At 42.9% G+C, this 20,741-nt stretch overlaps 1 protein-coding gene across 1 annotated transcript in view; it reads right to left on the reverse strand.

Annotated features, from left to right (window-relative positions):
* Positions 1–5,668: 5,668 nt before the first annotated feature.
* Positions 5,669–20,741, reverse strand: part of LOC118393138 (transmembrane protein 132C-like) — a 220,518-nt gene continuing 205,445 nt past the window's right edge. Inside the window, exons 6-9 of the mRNA XM_052461454.1 lie at positions 20,038–20,246; positions 12,382–12,655; positions 9,304–9,495; positions 5,669–7,880 (exon numbers count right to left, since the gene is read on the reverse strand). Coding sequence (XP_052317414.1) covers positions 6,693–7,880; positions 9,304–9,495; positions 12,382–12,655; positions 20,038–20,246 — 1,863 coding nt within the window. The 3' untranslated portion in view covers positions 5,669–6,692. The remainder of the gene's footprint in view (positions 7,881–9,303; positions 9,496–12,381; positions 12,656–20,037; positions 20,247–20,741) is intronic.

Consider the following 20,741-nt stretch of genomic DNA (forward strand, 5'->3'; position numbering starts at 1 on the left):
GTTTATACGCTGAGTGTAACAAATATTGAGTTGCACCCCTTTTTGCCCTGCGAACAGCCTCAATTCATTGGGGCATATGGACTCTACAAGGTGTCGCAAGTGTTCCACAGGGATGCTGGCCCATGCTGATTCCAATGCTTCCCACAGTTATGTGAAGTTGGCTGGACACTACCATACCCCGTTCTAAGGCACTTAAGTCTTTCGTCTTGCCCATTCACCCTCTAAATGTCACACATACAATCCATGTCTCAAGGCTTAAAAATCCTTCTTTAACCTGTTGTTATTATTAACGTATCTTTTGTTCAGTACCACAGCATGTTTTGTCACTGTCAGTGCCGGTTTCCATAGCACCGGGGTGTGTGGCAGGGGAGCGTTAAGGTATGCCACATTAGTTTGGCCAGACATGTGAACAGATAACCAGAAAAACATATTTGTAGGTATGTTGTATGTACCAGGATGTATTGCTAAGATTTGTGTCTTTATCTGCCAGGGTTGTTTATGTAGGCATACAGCCAGTGTCCTATTAAAATATAAAAATCTTCCTCAGCCTTGACAAAGCTTGCTGCTATCATCAGCTGTATATCGCTCTGGCCTTGTGACCTTCACTTGTTTTCAAACCGGTTTAAAATGTCCCACCAGGTCTTGGAGTGGTACATTTTCCAACCAGCCTCACTATATGTCATGGTTGGGTGCACCCTTCATCTTACAGCTGGAGGCTTTTTGCCAGCCAATCTTTCATTGCCGTTGGGTGTTTGAGTCATCACTGCTATTTTCTGTAGTGGATCCGGGGGGTGGGGAGTGGGGGGAATGTTGTTGTTTGTCATCCCACTGAGGTGCACAGGTCAGGCGGGAGGCTTTGTTTACAAGGCACAGCTACTTGGCTCAGGCACCAGGGTTGTGTTTTTTAACAATGCAGTCTGCAGTTCCCCAGGGCTCCATCTGTAAAATAAAATATGGTTAGACTGGAACGGCAAGCTGAACTTGACAGCTGCTCTTTTCCTTTTATTTAACCTTTATTTTAACAGGGAGTCGATGCTCAGACCAAGGTCTCTTTTTTTTTAGATGAGCCCTGTTTAGCACAACAATACATATCAAAATACAATATACACATTAAACTGCACATCCAGATAGACATTAAAATACATGTTATTATACACAACAATACATGAAAAGAAAAACACAATCATAAACAGACACATTCTTCAGTAAAAAGATTCCCTAACAGCCGTTAAAAGCAGATCTACCCAACTCGTGGAGATCACAGGAGGTTGGTGGCACCTTAATTGGGGAGGACGGGCTCGTGGTAATGACTTGAGCAGAACGGTGGAATGGTATTAAATACATGAAACACATGGTTTCCAGGTGTTTGCCATTCCGTTTTCTCTGTTTCTACATTATTATGAGCTGTACTCCCCTGAGCAGACTCCTGTGGTGAAAATGAAAGAGATCTCCAGAGTTAGCCAACCCTGAGACCAGATCTTGTAACTCCTATGTCAACAGGTTAACAATGAAGTAAGGTATGGCAGAAGTTTATGCAGGAGGGCTTTCGAAATGTAGAGTGCAATGCATTGATCTACCTTTGTGGAGAGGGAGCACATGGGCCTCCTTCCAAAGGAGGAGGGGATGGCACCGGAGATAATCGTCAGATAAAAAATGTCAATAGCTAGGTTTCTGTCCATTTGGGGACATATTTTCATGTGAATATTCTAAAATCTGCATTTTCCCACCAGATGTGTGTTTCCATCAAATGTAATTGTTGATAAAAGCTGTGCGTGATGACGTAGTGCACATAAAAAATATCCCATGTACCAAATAAAACATCACTTTTTCAACTCTTGTTTTCTCACAGAAATGTGTGTGATATATAGCGAGTGTGCCGACTGTTATTGACAGGTGCGCTCTAGCCAACAGCGCACAGGGCGCAGATACAGTATGGTATCTGTGCAGTTGGCTAGAGCGCATGTATAGCCTACATGATGAGATTGTTTTTATTTATTTATTTTTATTTAATGTCAACAGAATAAGACCCTTGACATTTATTAGAAAGAAGAATCATGCATCCCCTTGCACTTTCACCATCCTATGAAGTTCATAACTTATATTTTTTCTTAACCTCTTCGAGATAGGGGGCGCTCTTTTAATTTTTGGATAAAAACCGTTCCCGTTTTAAACAAGATATTTTGTCACGAAAAGATGCTCGACTATGCATGGAATTGACAGCCTTGGAAAGACAAAACTCTGACGTTTCCAAAACTGCAAACATATTATCTGTGAGTGCCCCAGAACTAATGCTACAGGCGAAACCAAGATGAAGTTTCATACAGAAAATGCCCCAGATTCTGAAGGCGCTGTGTTCCAATGTCTCCTTATATGGCTGTGAATGTGCCAGGAATGAGCCTGCGCTTTCTGTCTATTCCCCAAGGTGTCTGCAGCATTGTGACGTGTTTGTAGGCATATCATTGGAAGATTGACCATAAGAGACTACATTTACCTGGTGTCCCGCCCGGTGTCCTGTTTTGAAATTATTGCGTAATCTGTAGGTCCATGCACGTTCCATTTCTTCAGAAGAGAAAGTCAACTGCCACGATGGATTTTATCGTCGATAGATATGTGAAAAACACCTTGAGGATTGATTCTAAACATCGTTTTGCCATGTTTCTGTCGATATTATGGAGTTAATTTGGAAAAAAGTTCAGGTTTTAATGACTTAATATATATATATTTATATTTTTCCTTACCCAAACGTGATGAACAAAACGGAGAGATTAGTCGACACAAATAATATTTTTTGTAAAAACGGAACAATTACTATCTAACAGAGTCTCCTCATTGAAAACATCCGAAGTTCTTCAAAGGTAAATTATTTTACTTGAATGCTTTTCTGGTTTTTGTGGAAAATGTTGCATGCTGAAATAGAGGCATAATCCTATGCTAGGCTACCAATACTGTTACACAAATGCTTGTTTAGCTATGGTTCAAAAGCATATTTTGAAAATCTGAGATGACAGTGTTGTTAACAAAAGGCTAAGCTTGAGAGAAAATAGATTAATTTCATTTCATTTGCGATTTTCATGAATAGTTAACGTTGTGTTATGCTAATGAGCTTGCGGATAGATTTACACAATCCTGGATACAGGTTTTTTTTCGTAGCTAAACGTGACGCAGAAAACGGAACGATTTGTCCTAAACAAATAATCTTTCAGGAAAAACTGAACATTTGCTATCTGAGAGTCTCCTCATTGAAAACATCCGAAGTTCTTCAAAGGTAAATGATTTTATTTGAATGCTTTTCTGGTTTTTGTGAAAATGTTGCCTGCTGAATGCTAACGCTAAATGCTACGTTAGCTATCAATACTGTTACACAAATGCTTGTTTTGCAATGGTTGAGAAGCATATTTTGAAAATCTGAGATGACAGTGTTGTTAACAAAAGGCTAAACTTAAGAGCAAATAGATTAATTTCATTTCATTTGCGATTTTCATGAATAGTTAACGTTGCATTATGGTAATGAGCTTGAGGCTGTATTCACGATCCCGGATCCGGGATGGCTCGACGCAAGAAGTTAAACTAGCATAATAAACTGCATGCTTTCCTGACGAGCAGTAGTTGGAGGATCACACAACCTCGCGTGACTCCAAGTTTACTTCGATATGACAGTTATTATAATTTTACCAACATAAAAAGATCCCCCCTTTTCTAGCGTGTTTATTTTTGTTGACATTTGGAAAGTTTCATGAAAAATCTTATGCTTCCATCAGGCCTGTCATGACATTTTGTATTCGACATGCACTTTACTCACATGAAAAGGTTGGATGGAAACCTGGTTATTGACTCCACAATCGGGAGCAGAAATCTGCATCAAGAAAGGATCAAGCAAATCACCCCCAGTGGATTTATTTTTTTAACATCTTAAGGAAGGCATCTAGCCATCACAAGTAGAAAATTCATCAAGATTTGCTATAAATTGACTGATCTTCCAATGATCCAACTGGAGGGTGGGAGAGGGAAGAGCAGTCGACTGATTGAACAGGGTTAATTAAAGCACCATTTTTTTCAAATAAAAAACCTGCAGAGATGAAATGCTGATTAAAAGCATCACTTATCTTATTTTTCTCAGTAATGATGGCAGAGTCTGACACAACTTGCTTAGGCAGGGAAGGAGAGGAATTTCCACACTCAGTGCATTTATTGTTTTCCAAAATTTAGAAGGATCACCAGCAGTCTGAGAACTCTACCTCAAATGATGTGTGTGTTAGTACAGCGCACTGAACGTTTTTTACAAAAAAAAGAAAGAAAAAAAAGATATATAAGTCAATCAGTGAATGTCAAGAGAGTAAGCACAGAGAGTGTACATCACTACCATGGGGAGAAAAGAACAGCTCATAATTTACTGTGAGTGTACTGCTGATCTCAAAATCAATTAAATTAAGTCTATCCAAGTGGAGTCCTATGGGAGGTTTATTTCTATTTGCCTGTACCAAGCAAGCATGTATTATATCTTTAATTTAATATAGGTATACCTATTTCCAAACACAGAGACTCAGGAGGGGAAAAACGAGGGGACTTGTAATACCATGTGCTGCTGCTTTGTCTCTACGTAAAAAGGCCAAGGCTACCACTGGGCAAAGAAACAGAGTGATAGTGGTGTGTTAATTACAGAGGGCCCTCCATCAATCATGTTAAATTCCTCCTAAGCCTAGCTGGCTTTCTGCGCCCTTCACAGTCCACAGTGCACAGCGTTCACAGTCCCAGCGCACTGCACTGCACACAGCCCCCACATCAATCCCCCTCCACTCCACTGATAGAGCCACAGCACAGGTCAAATCACACGGGGGAAGAATAAGAGCAGAGGAAAAATAAATAATCATTCATCAGGACAGGGGAGAAGCACAAACAAAGAAGCAGAGGAGACAGAGGGAAAGAGAAGAAGGAAGAGAGAAACAGATATAGAAGGGAGGTTTTCATTCACCATAGAGCCTCAGATCAATAGAGGAACCGCAGGAGCAGCAGGGAATCATGTAGACAAGCTACTTGAACTAAATGAATAAAGGAATGAGGAGGGTCCCTATCAGTGCACAGGAGCTTTCAGGAGAGCACTATTCAACGGGCCTCGTAGACAACAGCTAGTTTAACTCAGCAGTGGAAAGGATATTGCTGTAATTTGCTGGCTCAGCTGTTTACTTTAGAGGAGTGTTTGCTCACTGTCTGTCTCTGTCTGTCCGTCCGTCTGTTTGGTGTCTACTCCCTAGCAGTAGATATTGTAACAAACTTTACATTGATTATTGATATTATGGCTGTGCTGGTTAGCTAAATGACTCATATTTGAAGTAACTCCAGTGGAAATGTTTTCCCCATCCTCTTTCCCGTCTACAGTAGAAGGCTTGGCCTATTTATTAGGGTTGATGATGGAAATTTTTCATTTCAAAAGAAATGCTATTCCACTTTGTCCTCACCAAGCGTTTCTGCAGGCACAGAGACGGGTTCATTTGACCATAATTGGCATTTAAATGTGAGGGGTTGTAGAGGAAATGTCACATTGACATGTAGTACAATCAGTATTCATGAGGTAGGCTTCATGTTATTGTAGAGAATCACTCTAATAGTTGCTGGTAGAATAATTGGTGACATCTTCATCCTTTATCCAAATCTAGCTGTTGTGCTACCAAGCTTAATGGATTGGTCTAATATACAGTTGAGTTAAGTATGTTTGGCTAAATTCTGAGAATAGAAGAGCAGCAAATTACTTACAGTTGCCTAATGGGTAAATAGTTTTCTTCACCAAGGAAATGTAGCCTTTGTGAAATGATTCCATTACTGGTAATTACTGTAGTCGATTACAACTCCTACACCATATTAACTATACTGTGTGGCTTATATAAAGACATAACTTGGAAAAGCACTAATCTCCAGTCATTGAAGATAGTGGGCAGCAAAGAGAAGTTAGTGTGGGCTTGTTTGATGTATTTCCATGTGGTTGGTGGATAGAAGTGGACACGCATACTTTACATTGTTGAATATTCTTTAAATGATAGATATGAAAATACAATATACAGAGCAACAATACAATGGCTTGTAGGAGGACTGTTCAGTATATACATAGCTGTTTCTCTGTGTCTTCTGGTAAAGATGAGGATGAACCTAACATTTGTGCCTTTATTTCAAACCACATGCAGGATGTTCTGAAGACTAACTCTGGTCTATTCTGGGAGGCCAGCCACTTATAAAGAAATGAATAAATAAAAAACGACATGGAATAGGAAATCAATATTCAAAATGCTACAAAACTTCCAAAACCTTTCTATGAGTACTTTATATACATCTTAAATATTTATTCATGTTACATTCTTAAATCTACATATCATCTGCGTAACATTTCATAGTTTTGTCAATAATGCAGAGCTAGTCTGGGAACATGATTTAAGTCTACCTACAAAATAACCATAATGAAATAATGATAAAAAGGTAGGAAGATATTAAGAGAGAAACAAATATCAAAAAATAAACAGACATCCTAATTTCTTTCAAGTTAATGATTTGCCATTATTCCTGTGTGGTATCATTACTATTTTGTCCCCTTAAATACATTTTCCAGATTTCAACCTCCTCAGGGTTTAGTATTAGGTGCTGTCCAGGCCAACTTCACTGTGAAAGGCATAAGGGTGAGTTCGCTATAAGTGCACTGAGCACACAGACTACGCCACCTCTTTTAAAGCACTGTCATTCAACCTCTCCATGTAGTTCCAGGGCTCCTTGGAGTCCCCTAGCTCTACGTCTTGACACACCCACTTAATGTCCTGGCTGTGGCCCATGCTCAGTGTGCTGACAGTGGGGCAACCATTGTCCGGCAGGATGGTAGTGAATGTGGTGAACTTCACACGCTTCCTCTTTGTGGTCGGCGAGTCTCCTTTGCTGTCCTTGGCTGTGCAGCCCTCCGTGTCTGCTGCCCGGTGCACCTGGCCCTGCACGTTCTTATGGACAGAAGCCCCGTTGAGCAGGTGGCTACCCTCTTCCAACCCTGCGGTGCAGTCCACCATGGAGGTGAGCTCGTCCTGCTGGGGGGACAGACTAACTTGACTCTCCAGCAGCTCCGCCTCGTTCCCCAGCCACACCCAGTCATGGGCGTGGTTCATGCTCTCCTGGCCCTCGATGGACAGCTCCTTGTGGCGGTACTTGAGGGTGTAGGAGATGCAGTTGATGAGGAAGACCAGGATGGCCAGGCAGAAGACCCCCAGCAGGGCGTACATGCCAATCTCCAGGTCAGTGAGGCCCCGGGCTGTCTGAATCAGATCATCGTCTATGTTGCGGCTGCGAGGGAGGTCCACATGAGCAGGGAATTCAGAGAAGTCTGGCATGTTCTGGACCTGGTTCCCATCATCTGACAGCTTGTCACCATTGGGCCTCCGGACGATGGTACTCGTGGTGGTGGTGACCCTCCTCATGACCCCGTTGTCCATGTCAGAGATGGAGCTGCCGTAGTAGTGGCCGTCCAGACCAGTCCTGTCCTGGGAGGGGGACTGCTGTCTGCGGTCGCTGGCCCTGTTCTCTAGCTCCTCGCCCTCCGGACCGTAGTCACTGCCCCTGGAGGTGCCGCTGTCGCTCTGGCCAAACTTCACCCTGACGTTGCAGTTCCCTGCAGCCAGCACGCTGCGGCGTTTGAACTTCTGGCAGAGCTCACAGACAGTCATCTCCACCCTGACCAGCAGGCCCTGGCCCTCTGACTCGGTTACGATCACAGGCCACTTCCAGGAGGGGTCCTGCTGCACCGTCACCACCTCCTCATCCAGAGACGTGGCCGTCAGGACAAAGTAGTCTGGGTTGTACATGTCCAGAGGAGCCATGGAGCCGTCACTGAACTGTAGCCACGCGCTGATCAGGGCCTCCTGGACAAACACACACATACACACAAATACACAGTGAGTAGGTAACACACACAGAACCAAACACAGACATGACTACTTACAATGAACAAGAGCAAAAAAAAAGAGCAAATAAAAACAAATATTTTTCTAATGTAACACTGACAGTGACCTCACACAGGTCACATTATCACATTTTGAAGAGCTACAGCAATCTCAACATAAGTAGAGAATAATGAAGGCTTCAAAAATACCAATTTAAAATTCACTTACAATTTCTGCATTTTTCCTGCGCTGTTATTTCATTAGGCAAGCTAATTGTATACAGCACCTTGTAGAGTAATTGTTAGGCAGGTAGCCTAGTGGTTAGAGTGTTGGACTAGAAACTGAAAGGTTGCAAGATCGAATCCCTGAGCAGATAAGGTAAAAAATCTGTTGTTCTTCCCCTGAACAAGGCAGTTAACCCACTGTTCCTAGGCTGTCATTGAAAATAAGAATTTGTTTTTAACTGACAAGCCTAGTTAAATAAAGGTTAAACATTTTTGGTACTACTTTTAGAGATGTAGGCCTACGCCATTGGGAGTCATACAGACTCATATACTATAATAGTAGGAATTGGGAGGGTAGAGGATAGCTAACTAAGACCCACTGTTTCGCTAACTCAGCTGCTGTGCTCTGAGAGCCGAGGGCCCACAGAATAAGAGATAGGGAAAAGAACAGTCACATTAAAGACAGTTCATGCAAATCGGGATTTGACACATACAAGCATCTTGGCCACAGGACAAATCCCCAGGAGCAGGGGTGGAGATCCCTTCAGTAGTCCGCCATTGCTCTCTAATTACAGATCCGCTAGGGAATTACTGGCCGCTTATCTCCGCACGGACATCCTCCCTACAGAGATTGGACTGATAAAACTAGCCTGTCCTCCATTCTATCCCTCACTAGAAAGAGAAAGGGATGAGAGGAAAAGAAAGATAGAGGGTGTGTTGGGCGAGCTGATGGACAGATCAAAGAGGTCACGAGAGAAGGAGAACAAGGGAGAAAGGGAGGCGGAAGACGATAGGACAGCTAGAGCAGTGTTGCTTTTACACGCTCTGAGATTAAGCTTCCCTTTCTGTTAGATGCCTAAGGAAACACATTCTCTTACGCTGCCTTTTCAAGAGTTGGAATTAAAGAGGGTTAGGAATGCAGTGGAACAAATAAATACACACAACCAACCATGCACGCACGCACACACACACAGTTTGCAGTACTTACTAAATGTTTACATTAAAGGACTGCAATTGTGTAAAATGGGATGAAAACAGTCATGGCTCACATTAAATAAACTACAGTAATTAACATTGTTACAGTTGCATCACCGTGGTAAAATCCCCCCTCTTACTCAAAAGGACTACTAACCGAGTAGGACAGTAGTTTCTGAAGATATACAGAATGTTGAACAGACCTGTTTGGGGCTGTGCAGCACTTCCTGTGTGGTTGCCGTGGCGAGGATGGCCCTGTTGCTTCCTGGGCTGAGCTGCAGGGACAGAGCCAGGCCGGTGACCAACTGCACCCCCAGTTCTGTGATGGTCACTTTGTCATCTACCACCGTCACAGTCTTCTCTGCCAGAATGGAGTCAGACAGGGGGGACAGCACCTGGGCCAGTACACACAAGAGAGAGAAAGAGAGACCATTGGGATCCAGATTATGGGCGGGACATGAAAAGTATTCTCTTTGAAAGAAACAAGTTACTTGTGAGGACAAATTATTTACCCAAACATCATCAAACCTGAACTCTTTTGATATACGGTTGATGTGAGGTGAGCTGGTCTTTCAACACATTTCATTAGATACAGTTCATTCAGAAAGTATTCAGATCCCTTCCCGTTTTCCACATTTTGTCACGTTACAGCCTTATTCTAAAACATTTTTTTTTAAATCTACACACAATAAACCATAATGACAAAGCGAAAACAAGTTTTTAGACCTTTTTGCAAATGTATTAAATATAAAAAACAGAAATACCTTATTTACATAAGTATTCAGACCCTTTCCTATGACACATGAAATTGAGCTCTGGTGCATCCTGGTTCCATTGATCATCCTTGATAACTTTCAAGAACTTGTTTATAGTCCACCTGTCGTAAATTCAATTGATTGGACATGATTTGGAAAGCCACACACCTGTCTATGTAAGGTCCCACTGTTGACAGTGCATGTCAGAGCAAAAACCAAGACATGAGGTTGAAGGACTTGTTCGTAGAGCTCAGAGACAGGATTGTGTCGAGGCACAGATCTGGGGAAGGGTACCAAAACATGTCTGCAGCATTGAAGGTCCCCAAGAACACAGTGGCCTTCATCATTATTACATGGAAGAAGTTTGGAACCACCAAGACTCTTTCTAGAGCTGGCCACTTGACCAAACTGAGCAAACTGAGAAGCTCCTTCGTCATGGAGGTGACCAAGAACAGGATGGTCACTCTGTCAGAGCTCCAGAGTTCCCCTGTGGAGATGGGAGAACCTTCCAGAAGGACAACCATCTCTGCAGCACTCCACCAATCAGGCATTTGTGGTAGAGTGGCCAGACGGAAGCCACTCCTCAGGAAAAGGCTCATGACAGCCCGCTTGGAGTTTGCCAAAAGGCACCTAAAGGAGAAATTCTCTGGTCAAATTCTCTTGTCTGATGAAACCAAGATTGAACTCTTAGGCCTGAATGCCAAGCATCACGTCTGGAGGAAACCTGGCATATCCCTACGGTGAAGCATGTTGGTGGCAGCATCATGCTTTTGGGATGTTTTTCAGCAGCAGGGACTGGGAGACTACTCAGGATCGAGGGAAAGATAAACGGAGCAAAGTACAGAGAGATCCTTGATGAAAACCTGCTCCAGAGCACTCAGGACCACAGACTGGGGGTGAAGGTTCACCATCTAACAGGACAACGACCCTACGCACACAGCCAAAACAACGCAGGCGTGGCTTCGGGACAAGTCTCTAAATGTCCTTGAGTGGTCCAGCCAAGACTTGATCGAACATCTCTGGAGAGACCTGAAGATAGCGGTGCAGCAATGCTCTCCATCCAACCAGACAGAGCTTGAGAGGAAATGCAGAAACTCCTCAAATACAAGTGTGCCAAGCTTGTAGCGTCATACCCAACAAGACTCAAGGCTGTAATCGCTGCCAAAGTGCTTCAACAAAGTACTGAGTAAAGGGTCTGAATACTTATGTAAATGTGATATTTCAGTTTTTTTGTATTTTATACATTTGCAAACATTTATAAAAACCTGCTTTTGCTTTGTCATTATAGATTCTTGTGTGAGATAGATGAGTGTTTTTTTTTTAGAATAAGGCTGTAACATAACAAAATATGGAAAAAGTCAAGGGGTCTGAACACTTTCTGAATGCACTGTATATAAAAGGCTGGTATACCCCTGAGTATAATGCCACACACTCATTCATATGCATGTGCTCACGGCTGAGTGGACATCAAACATCACCTTCACTGTGTTGTCACGCAACCACATTACCTTGTTTAGGTAGGGAGCCTGTTATTTTTTTAGGATGCTCTGTAAATCCTGCAGTGATTCTCAGCTCTGACCTTGATACCTTCCAACATTATGCTGGCTTCCAATTACAATGATGAGTATATATATTTAGTTATTTGTCAGTAATTGGGGTGACCTGAACAAGCCCTTCCAGTATTCACTGCCAGGTGTTTGTTCATAAAACGTTCATCAAATGTTGGTGTGGACAGAAAACCATCATCATTCACACGGAGGGAGGCAAGGACCAATCAAGTGCTAATTGCAGCTGTTAATGGAATTTTCCTGGTAATCTAATTAGTGCAAATCTAATTTCATTAATGTCATTTTGAAAATAAATTAGATTTTTCACAGAAACCCATTACCAGCTCTCTGTGAGGTAGTCGGTGTGACAGACAAACAGAACGTTTTTCACAGTTTTGTCTCATCTCGTGCTGTTTTCCACTGTTGGGCTGGAGGGTGTTTTCCTCTGTGCCCAGCCTAACGGGAGGCAGGAGCCAGGGGACGGGTATGGATGAGTGTGGAGATGAGGGCACGTCTGCCTGCAGACAGATGGATGAGTCCACACTGTCAGGCTGCTGATCAGTCTCACACTGCTGTTTATCCAGTTAGCCAGCGGAGGCTGACAAATGAAGGGGCCCTGCTAGTGAGAGATGACCTCCTTTCTTTCTGCACCAGAGTGAGGCCCCATTTACTGTCACCACAGACTAAAGCTGGGGACATGGGACCATTGATAACAATCTGCCTGGCTGACTGTACAAAGTGATAAGGAAAATGTTGGTGAAACAAAAATATAGATATTATCCCATCCCATTGTTATAACTGACTTAAGATGACTGTTATAAGGTATTTGCCAGCCCTATGATTAAAACAAAGGGATGTTTTACGGTTATATTTTCAAATTCCTTCCATCCTCCCTCATTCCTAACTGACTTGCTCTGTTAATTTTTGCTCTGCCGTTGAATGGAAACTGCTGATTATAACACACATATATACAGCGTACCTGGATGGTGGTCATCCCCATGTCCAGTCCCACCAGTATACGTCTGTCCTGAAGCTTAGCTATCTGGGGGTTCTCCACCTTCAGGAAGTCCCACACCAGCCCAGTGATGTCCACCTGCCAATCACTGCCTAGCATGAAGGCAGGCTGACCACGTGGGTTGGTGGATTCGGCCACAAAGTGTGTCAAAACTCGAACCATGGCATTCTGGTACTGTAACGTGCAGCTCCTCACTCTCCGGTCTTCATCATCCTCATCATCACTGTCCCGCGCAGACCTGCCATCACAAACAGAGGCAGTCTTTTAACATGAAAGCCTAAACTAATCCCAACACTGGACATGTCTAAAATGAACATACTAAGTGGAACATGAACATGTAACACCCACTCACTGACAGCAAATCCTGTTCAAGTTGCCATAAGCAACCAGTCTTCTTCTTAAAGAATGGACTGTGTCTCAATGAGAATATTTATTGCAATGTGAAAACAAGGCTTTCAAGGTTACAATGTTGCTTTTGTGGAATTCACCTGTAAAGTTGCTTTAAAAAAGTGATTGTATATCATAGATACATAGCACACTTCCCGTGAGATAAATAAACTCAGCAAAAAAATAAATGTCTCTTTTTCAGGACACTGTCTTTCAAAGATAATTAGGAAAAATCAAAATAATTTCAGATATTTTCATTGTAAAGGGTTTAAACACTGTTTCCCATGCTTGTTTAATGAACCATAAACAATTAATGAACATGCACCTGTGGAACGGTTGTTAATTACAGACGGTAGGCAATTAAAGTCACAGTTATGAAAACTTAGGACACTAGAGACCTTTCTACTGACTCTGAAAAACACCAAAAGAAAGATGCCCAGGGTCCTTGCTCATCTGCGTGAACGTGCCTTAGGCGTGCTGCAAGGAGGCATGAAGACTGCAGATGTGGCCAGGGCAATAAATTGCAATGTCTGTACTGTGAGACTCCCAAGACAGCACTACAGGGAGATAGGACGGACAGCTGACCTCACCAGACATCACCAGCAACAACGTAGCCTGTGGACACAAACCCACCATCGCTGGAACAGACAGGACTGGCAAAAAGTGCTCTTCACTGACGAGTCACGGTTTTGTCTCACCAGGGGTGATGGTCGGATCCACGTTTATCGTCGAAGGAATGAGTGTTACATTTCAGTCATTTAAGTCATGTTTAAGTCATGTTACACCGAGGCCTGTACTCTGGAGCGGGATTGATTTGGAGGTGGAGGGTCCGTCTGAGGCGGTGTGTCACAGCATCATCGGACTGATCTTGTTGTCATTGCAGGCAATCTCAACTCTGCATTACAGGGAAGACATCCTCCTCCCTGATGTGGTACCCTTCCTGCAGGCTCTTCCTGACATGACCCTCCACCATGACAATGCCACCAGCCATACTGCTCGTTCTGTGCGTAATTTCCTGCAAGACAGGAATGTCAGTGCCCAGCGAAGAGCCCGGATCTCAATCCCATTGAGCATGTCTGGGACCTGTTGGATCAGAGGGTGAGGGCTAGTGCCATTCCCCCCAGAAATGTCCAGGAACTTGCAGGTGCCTTGGTGGAAGAGTGGGGTAACATCTCACAGCAAGAATGTGAGTCGTCAACAGTGTAATAATCACAGGGCTTCGCCTGTCCTGCTGCCTCATCATCTAATCACATCATGTCTGGCCATAAACACACACACACACATGCACGGACACACATGCACACAAACACACATGCACACACACACATAAGGTTTGATATCATGATGGGAGAGAAAAGAGTGAAGTTATTCACTTGAAATGTTATTCTTGTGATTATCCTCTCGCATTGTCTCTATTTAGGGTCTGGCAATGAAGACGCGAGCTGAGAGTGTTAGAGATCAGCCTTGAGTAGTAGAGTTAAGGCACAGCACTTCCACTGACAAGATAAGAGGAATTTCAGGACGAGGGTTATTTCACATGCACAAGCACTCAAATCAAGGAATTAGTCTTCAGTAAGAAATAATACGAAAAGAAAAGTGAATAAAGAACTGCAAACGCCTGTCTGCCTTTTTTTTACACTGTAGTGTGACATTTCCAACTTAACTGTGGTTATGGTTCAGCTTATCTTATTTATTGACAGATTACTGTAATTTCATCCACTCATACTCTCTACAGTGAGGGTCTTCCAGCTCCTAGGACCTGGGTCTGATTAGTGACTATCTCCAGTCTAGAGGATTAGTCAGAGTATGGGCAGAGAGTGAGGATGTGATTGGGGCAGTATGAGGATGTGATTGTGGCAGAGTGGGGGGATTTGATTGGGATAGAGTGGGAGGATGTGTTTGGGCCAGAGTGGGAGGATGTGCTTGGTGCAGAGTGAGGATGTGATTGGGGAAAGAGCTCTTAATTGCTAGACTACCAGCCGCTTATTTATTTATATATATTTGATCCTTTATTCATACATCTCTTTTCCAAGAGAGACCTGGTCCAATAGCAGCAGGGGGAACAACTTACATACACTAACACAACTATAAACACACATACAGAACAACAATGACATATTACGTTAAAAAACACGAAAGTCTTGACTAAAAAACATCTGTCCTAAAGACAATTACACTCTTCTATGATATATACATCGATCAAGTGTTTAAACTCCACCAACTAGATCAAACTAGATCATCAAATTTTTAAATGTTCAGGAGAGAATTCCAGGACCACGGAGCTGAGTAACTAAAACTCTTTCTACCATGACCTGTTATAATTTTTGATACTGTTAGAAGCAAATGAGAATGGGACCATAATTTACCGACCTGATTAAAAAAGAACTGGCATTAAAATGGCATTTTACCCAATACGGCCTTATAAATCAGTGTATACCAGTGTTTAAGCCTACACAAGGTCAATGATGACCAGCCACAGCGCTGTAGAAATCACAATGATGTGTTAGACGTTTCTGATTTGTAATGAACCCGAGGGCTGCATGATAATCTGAATCAAGCGCTCGCAGGGTAGTGGTTGAGGCCTGCATATATATATAACATTACTAAAATCTAGAACTGGCAGTAATGTACATCGTACCAGCTCCTTCCTGGCCTCCAAAGAAAAACAAGCCTTATGCCGGTAATAAAAACCTATTCTCAGCTTGAGCTTCTTTATCAAGTTCTCTACATGCACAGCGAAGCTCAGCTTATCATCAACCTACACACCCAAATATTTGTACACTTTAACTTGTTATAACTTGCTATAGTATGCCCAGCCATTGTAGCAATGACATGATTAGTAACATGCCTGGCATTTGAAAATACCATGCATTTTATTTTACACAAATTTAGATCGAGCTTTAAATCATACAGATCCTGTTGTATGATGTTAAATGTTTTTTGGGCATTTTCAAAAGCTAAAGATAAACTACAACCTCTTGAATAAAGAACAGTATCATCTGCATAAAAATGAACATCCGCTGTTTCAATAAGATCCCCAATGTTGTTGATATACACAATGAACAACAATGGGCCAAAAATAGAACCTTGCGGAACACCTGAGCACACCTCTATGAACTCAGATTTACAACCATCTGCCAATACACTTTGTGTGCGATTTGATAGGTAATTTATAAACCAATATAGAGCATGACCAGTAATTCCACAACATTTTAACCTTTGCACTAACACAGTATGGTCCACGGTGTCAAACGCCTTCGACAAATCAATAAAGACTCACACAAAACGTAACTTAATGTCAAGAGTACAGTCATTTAAAACCTTCAATGTTGCTGAAACAGTGCTGCCAGACCTGAAACCTGATTGCATTCCATTTAAGATGTTGTTTTCTTGGAAGTAGACCTTTAGCTGCCTAATAACTAAGGACTCCAGTACCTTTGACAATACAGAGAATTTTGATATGGGTTGAAGTTGTCAAGTAGCAAAGGATCTCCACCTTTCAGGAGAGGCAGTACGAAAGCAGATTTCCATAACTTGGAGATTTCCTTAACATCAAGCGTGAGGTTAAAAATACATGTTAAGGGGGAGCAATGATGTCTGCAGCTAGGTGCAGGAAGTGGGGGCCTAGTTCATCAGGGCCAGGGGACTTCTTTCCAACAATTTCTTTCAGTGCTTTACACACTTCTGAAACAGAGAAGGATGAAAAGGAGAACCTGGTGAAGGAGTGCACAGGGGTGTCAGGTAAATTCATAGGGGGCTCAATTATACCTTTAGCCTTTTCAAATAAACTGCCTGCATCTATAAAAAAAATGCTGATTCAAGGCTTTCAGAACGGATGTTCTCTCAGTTACAATATGTGTGTCGACCAACAATTGTTTGGGAAGCTGTGTATCTTTTTTGCACTCCAAACCCTTCACTACTTGCCAGAATTTGGATGGATTATTTAAATTATCTGAAGTAGTTTTTAGGTAGTGGTCTGCTTTCAATTTATGGATCATAGCCAAACCCATATTTCGAAGACATTTAAAAGCCATCCAATAATCTGCCGAAGCAGTCCCTCTTGCTTTAGCCCACATAGCATTTTGTTCCCTTATGATTTTAGTAAGTTCCTTAGTACAAATGAGCTACCAGCTTGAAAGTATAATTGGCTCAACGTTTTACCCTAAGAACAATGTGTTTTTGTTTAAAGGATGTAATTTGTCATTGATAATAATTACATATTGCTTTCGTTCTCTTTGCCTTTAATCCTGCATTTATTTAAAGGGAATATTGCATACATCCTGGAATGTGTTGTGGAAAAGGGTAGTTCAACATCATGGATTCATTCCATTCTATTCCATTCAGTGTTAGATACATCATGTATAAAACCTTGAATATCAAACCGCTTCCTGTTTCTTTTCATAATGACATGGAGATTTCTTAGGAATTTTACCATCTCTCACACAGGCAATAGCACAGTGATCACTTATGTCATTTGCAAAAATACCAGAAGCATTAAAACGATGAGGAGTATTGGTTAAGATCAAATCAATCAAAGAGGATTTCAGAGGATATTTTATATTCAACTTAGTTATACTGTTGACAATCTGAGTGCGATTATAGGTATTGCATAGAATTTAGAGTTGATCAGAGCGAGATGTCAACCAGTCCTGATTCAGATCACCCATCCAGACAAACTCAGAGTTGACATGCTGTGATAACAATTTGAAAATACAATCCAGAGAACCAACAGTAGTAAATAAAGGTCTATAACAACAAGATACAACAATATTTAAAAATTTGCCAAGGTTTAGGTTCAAAGACAGATATTCAAATTGCTTAAGTTTAGTAACAGAAGTCAGAATGACCACCGAGAACTTGTCTTTTACATATACAGCAACACCACCCTCAGATTTATGATCTGTACGAAAAACATTGTGCCATTTATGCCACTATTTTTGCCTGTAATAGATTTTTGTAGCCAGGTTTCAGAAAGCATAAATACATCATGGTCGGCAGTTTTTATCAATATATTCACAAAATCAAGCTTCGGCAGAAGACTTCTTGCATTCATATGCAAAAACTTCAGGCCACTCTGACTACTTAATTTGGCAGGGTTAAGAACGTCAGGACCTGGGTTAGATTGCACATTTCCAGACCATAGAAGCAGCAAGATAATGGTAAGTCTAGGTCGAGGGTTACAACATTTGGATTTTACAGACAGCACTTGAACGAGAATCTATAGTCACCAGAATCTTTAACGTGACATATTTCAGGAGATGTGTAAAACCGAGTATTAAGAGAATAGTCCTGACTGGTTAAGTACCAAGAGAACAGTCCTGACATGTGAGCGCGAGAGTCCGATTTCTCCCATATTGTTTGGGAGAAATGTGCATTGTTCTCACGTGCATTTCGGAGCAAGCGTGGGGTTTCTCACAAAACTCGAGGGAGAAACAGTCATATATTTTGTCATTCATAGAGCAATGGGTTAGAAAAGTATCGCCGACATTGTAAAAGCCAAGGGTAGACAACAGCAAAATGAACAACAGCAACATGTACGTTTATTGTCCTAAGAGTCACTAATCAAATAGTCCTACAGCAGATCAATAAGAAGTCAGTGATGTATGACTATGATGTAGGTGAGCAAAACTATGTGGAGAGAGAGAGTGGCGAGTGCACCTGTACCAGAATGGGAGAGACGGACCAGGGCAGGCGGGGAGCAGGCAGTCAGACAGGCAAGAGAGATCAGCTCTCTGGCCAACACATCTCTCCCCCCGGGGGAGAGACCGTGTCCAAATTGTAATGTCGAAAGAGGACAGTTAGTGACATTGTTTTGGCAAGTTCAGCATTTGAGGACAACATACACTCACTTATATAATAAGAAACATGCAGATGTTCTTAAAACAGAACATAAGAACCCTTCACAAACGTTACCCGGTCCCGGAACAAAGGAAACATTGCCATGAGAAGAAAATCATCATGACATGTTGCACATCCCTCACAGAGAGCACACTTGTATCCCTGAGCGAGGGGAATTCATTCATGTGCCTGCCTGTAAACACTTATCTTGTCCATGTTTTGATTGGGGCTGCTGGGAGGGGGAGGCAAACCCCGCAAATGCAAGACTGTGGAGCATTCTGGCAAGCATCCCACTCCCAGGCCTGGACACACATAATCTGGATCCCAATGGTCTCTCTCTCTCTCTCTCTCTCTCTCTCTCTCTCTCTCTGTCTTGTCTCTGTGGCACACTTAGCAGCCTATCTGACGAAGGCAGGTCCCTTCTCTTGGTATTGAGGCTCTGAATGGGCCCGTGCTCTGTGGGTTCCTTGGACTGTGGACGGGTGCCCGGGGCCCGCTCTCGTCACCAGTCACCCCGCTATTTTGCAAGGTTACGCCTGTTATTCCCTGATAAACAAAGATGAGAGGAGGAGAGGGAGGAAACAAACTCCCAGCGGTCTGTCAGCTTCCATGCCAGACCAAACACACTCATCAACAAGTACAACAGAAATGGACTGTCCCTGCTGATAGGGGCATACCAACACACAATAGGAAAACAACATAGCACAACAAGCCCCCACAAATCCAAACTATATGCCTCTCACCTCAGTTAGTGAAAATGTTGAATAAGATAACAGCTAATTAGAAAGGAGCCAGACGCCTTCATGTCCAGGCTGGCAGGTGAGAGAGGGGACTCAAACCAGGTCCAATAGTGAACATGTCCAGGCTGGCAGGTGAGAGAGGGGACTCAAACCAGGTCCAATAGTGAACATGTCCAGGCTGGCAGGTGAGAGAGGGGACTCAAACCAGGTCCAATAGTGAACATGTCCAGGCTGGCAGGTGAGAGAGGGGACTCAAACCAGGTCCAATAGTGAACATGTCCAGTACTAATTATAGTATGTTGACCTATGTCTGCTCCCTCCATTGATGGGTGTCAAAGAGTGTGAGGCCAGCAGAATGGTGGGTAAGGTGCTATTGGAGACGAGGCCTCGGGGGAGAGAGGGGTGACCTTCAGACAGCTCTAATAATGCCAGGCCCTGCAGTGAGCCAGAAGCAACCATGGTAGTTGTGTCCAACACAACACAGCCCTCATTGCCCTGTGTGGCTATAAACAATAACTGGTAATGTTGCATAGCTTTAGAAAGCTCGGGAACTCACCTTTCTGGTATTTTTTAAAATAAATTGCTGAGGTGTACTAACTTTTGAGGACACAAGCTCAAGCTTGTGATTCTATGGAAGGGGAAGAGGGACACATACCTTTGGCTGCTTGCCATGATGGGCACCCTCCACCCCTTGATCTGGCTGAGCTCTGTGTCAGATACCTCGATCTGGAGGGGCAGCCGTGGGATCCACACGTTCATCTCCAGCTGAGCACTCAGGTAGCTGTAGGTGAAGTTCACCATCATCCCCACCTTGCCCTTCATCTCCTTCCCATTCACAAACACATAGTCACACCTGTCTGACACCTGGATAGGAATAGGAGAGGAGGGGGAGAGAAGCATGTGTAATTATCACAAGGAGATACCCAGACAAAGCAGCACCATCAGGACCAGCCAAACCCAACTCAACAGACAATGCTGGCACGCACACACACACACACTTTCCAAACTGTGCTGTACTGTACTGTAGGATGTATTTTATCTCGACCCTTACAGAATGAGATGCACTATAGGCCAGATAAAGTGTTGTGTCCCTCAGCATTATTTATTGCCATCCCCTCTATTTATTCCCAACTACAAAAGGAGAGAAGAGGGCAGGGGCACATCTTTGAATGTGTGGATAGAGGGTTGCAATGCAGCCTCCTAGATGACCTAGATATGCCCCGGGGCTAAATGCAGCACCAACAGATGGCAGCTAGAGAGAGGAAGGCAGGTCTCCGCTGATAACATGACAAACTCAAAATCATCTGTTTCATAAATGGCCTTTTAGAGGAAATCACTGGGCCAATTGCATGCCATTGA

The sequence above is a fragment of the Oncorhynchus keta genome, chromosome 14, assembly GCF_023373465.1.
Source record: "Oncorhynchus keta strain PuntledgeMale-10-30-2019 chromosome 14, Oket_V2, whole genome shotgun sequence".
NCBI lineage: Eukaryota > Metazoa > Chordata > Actinopteri > Salmoniformes > Salmonidae > Oncorhynchus > Oncorhynchus keta.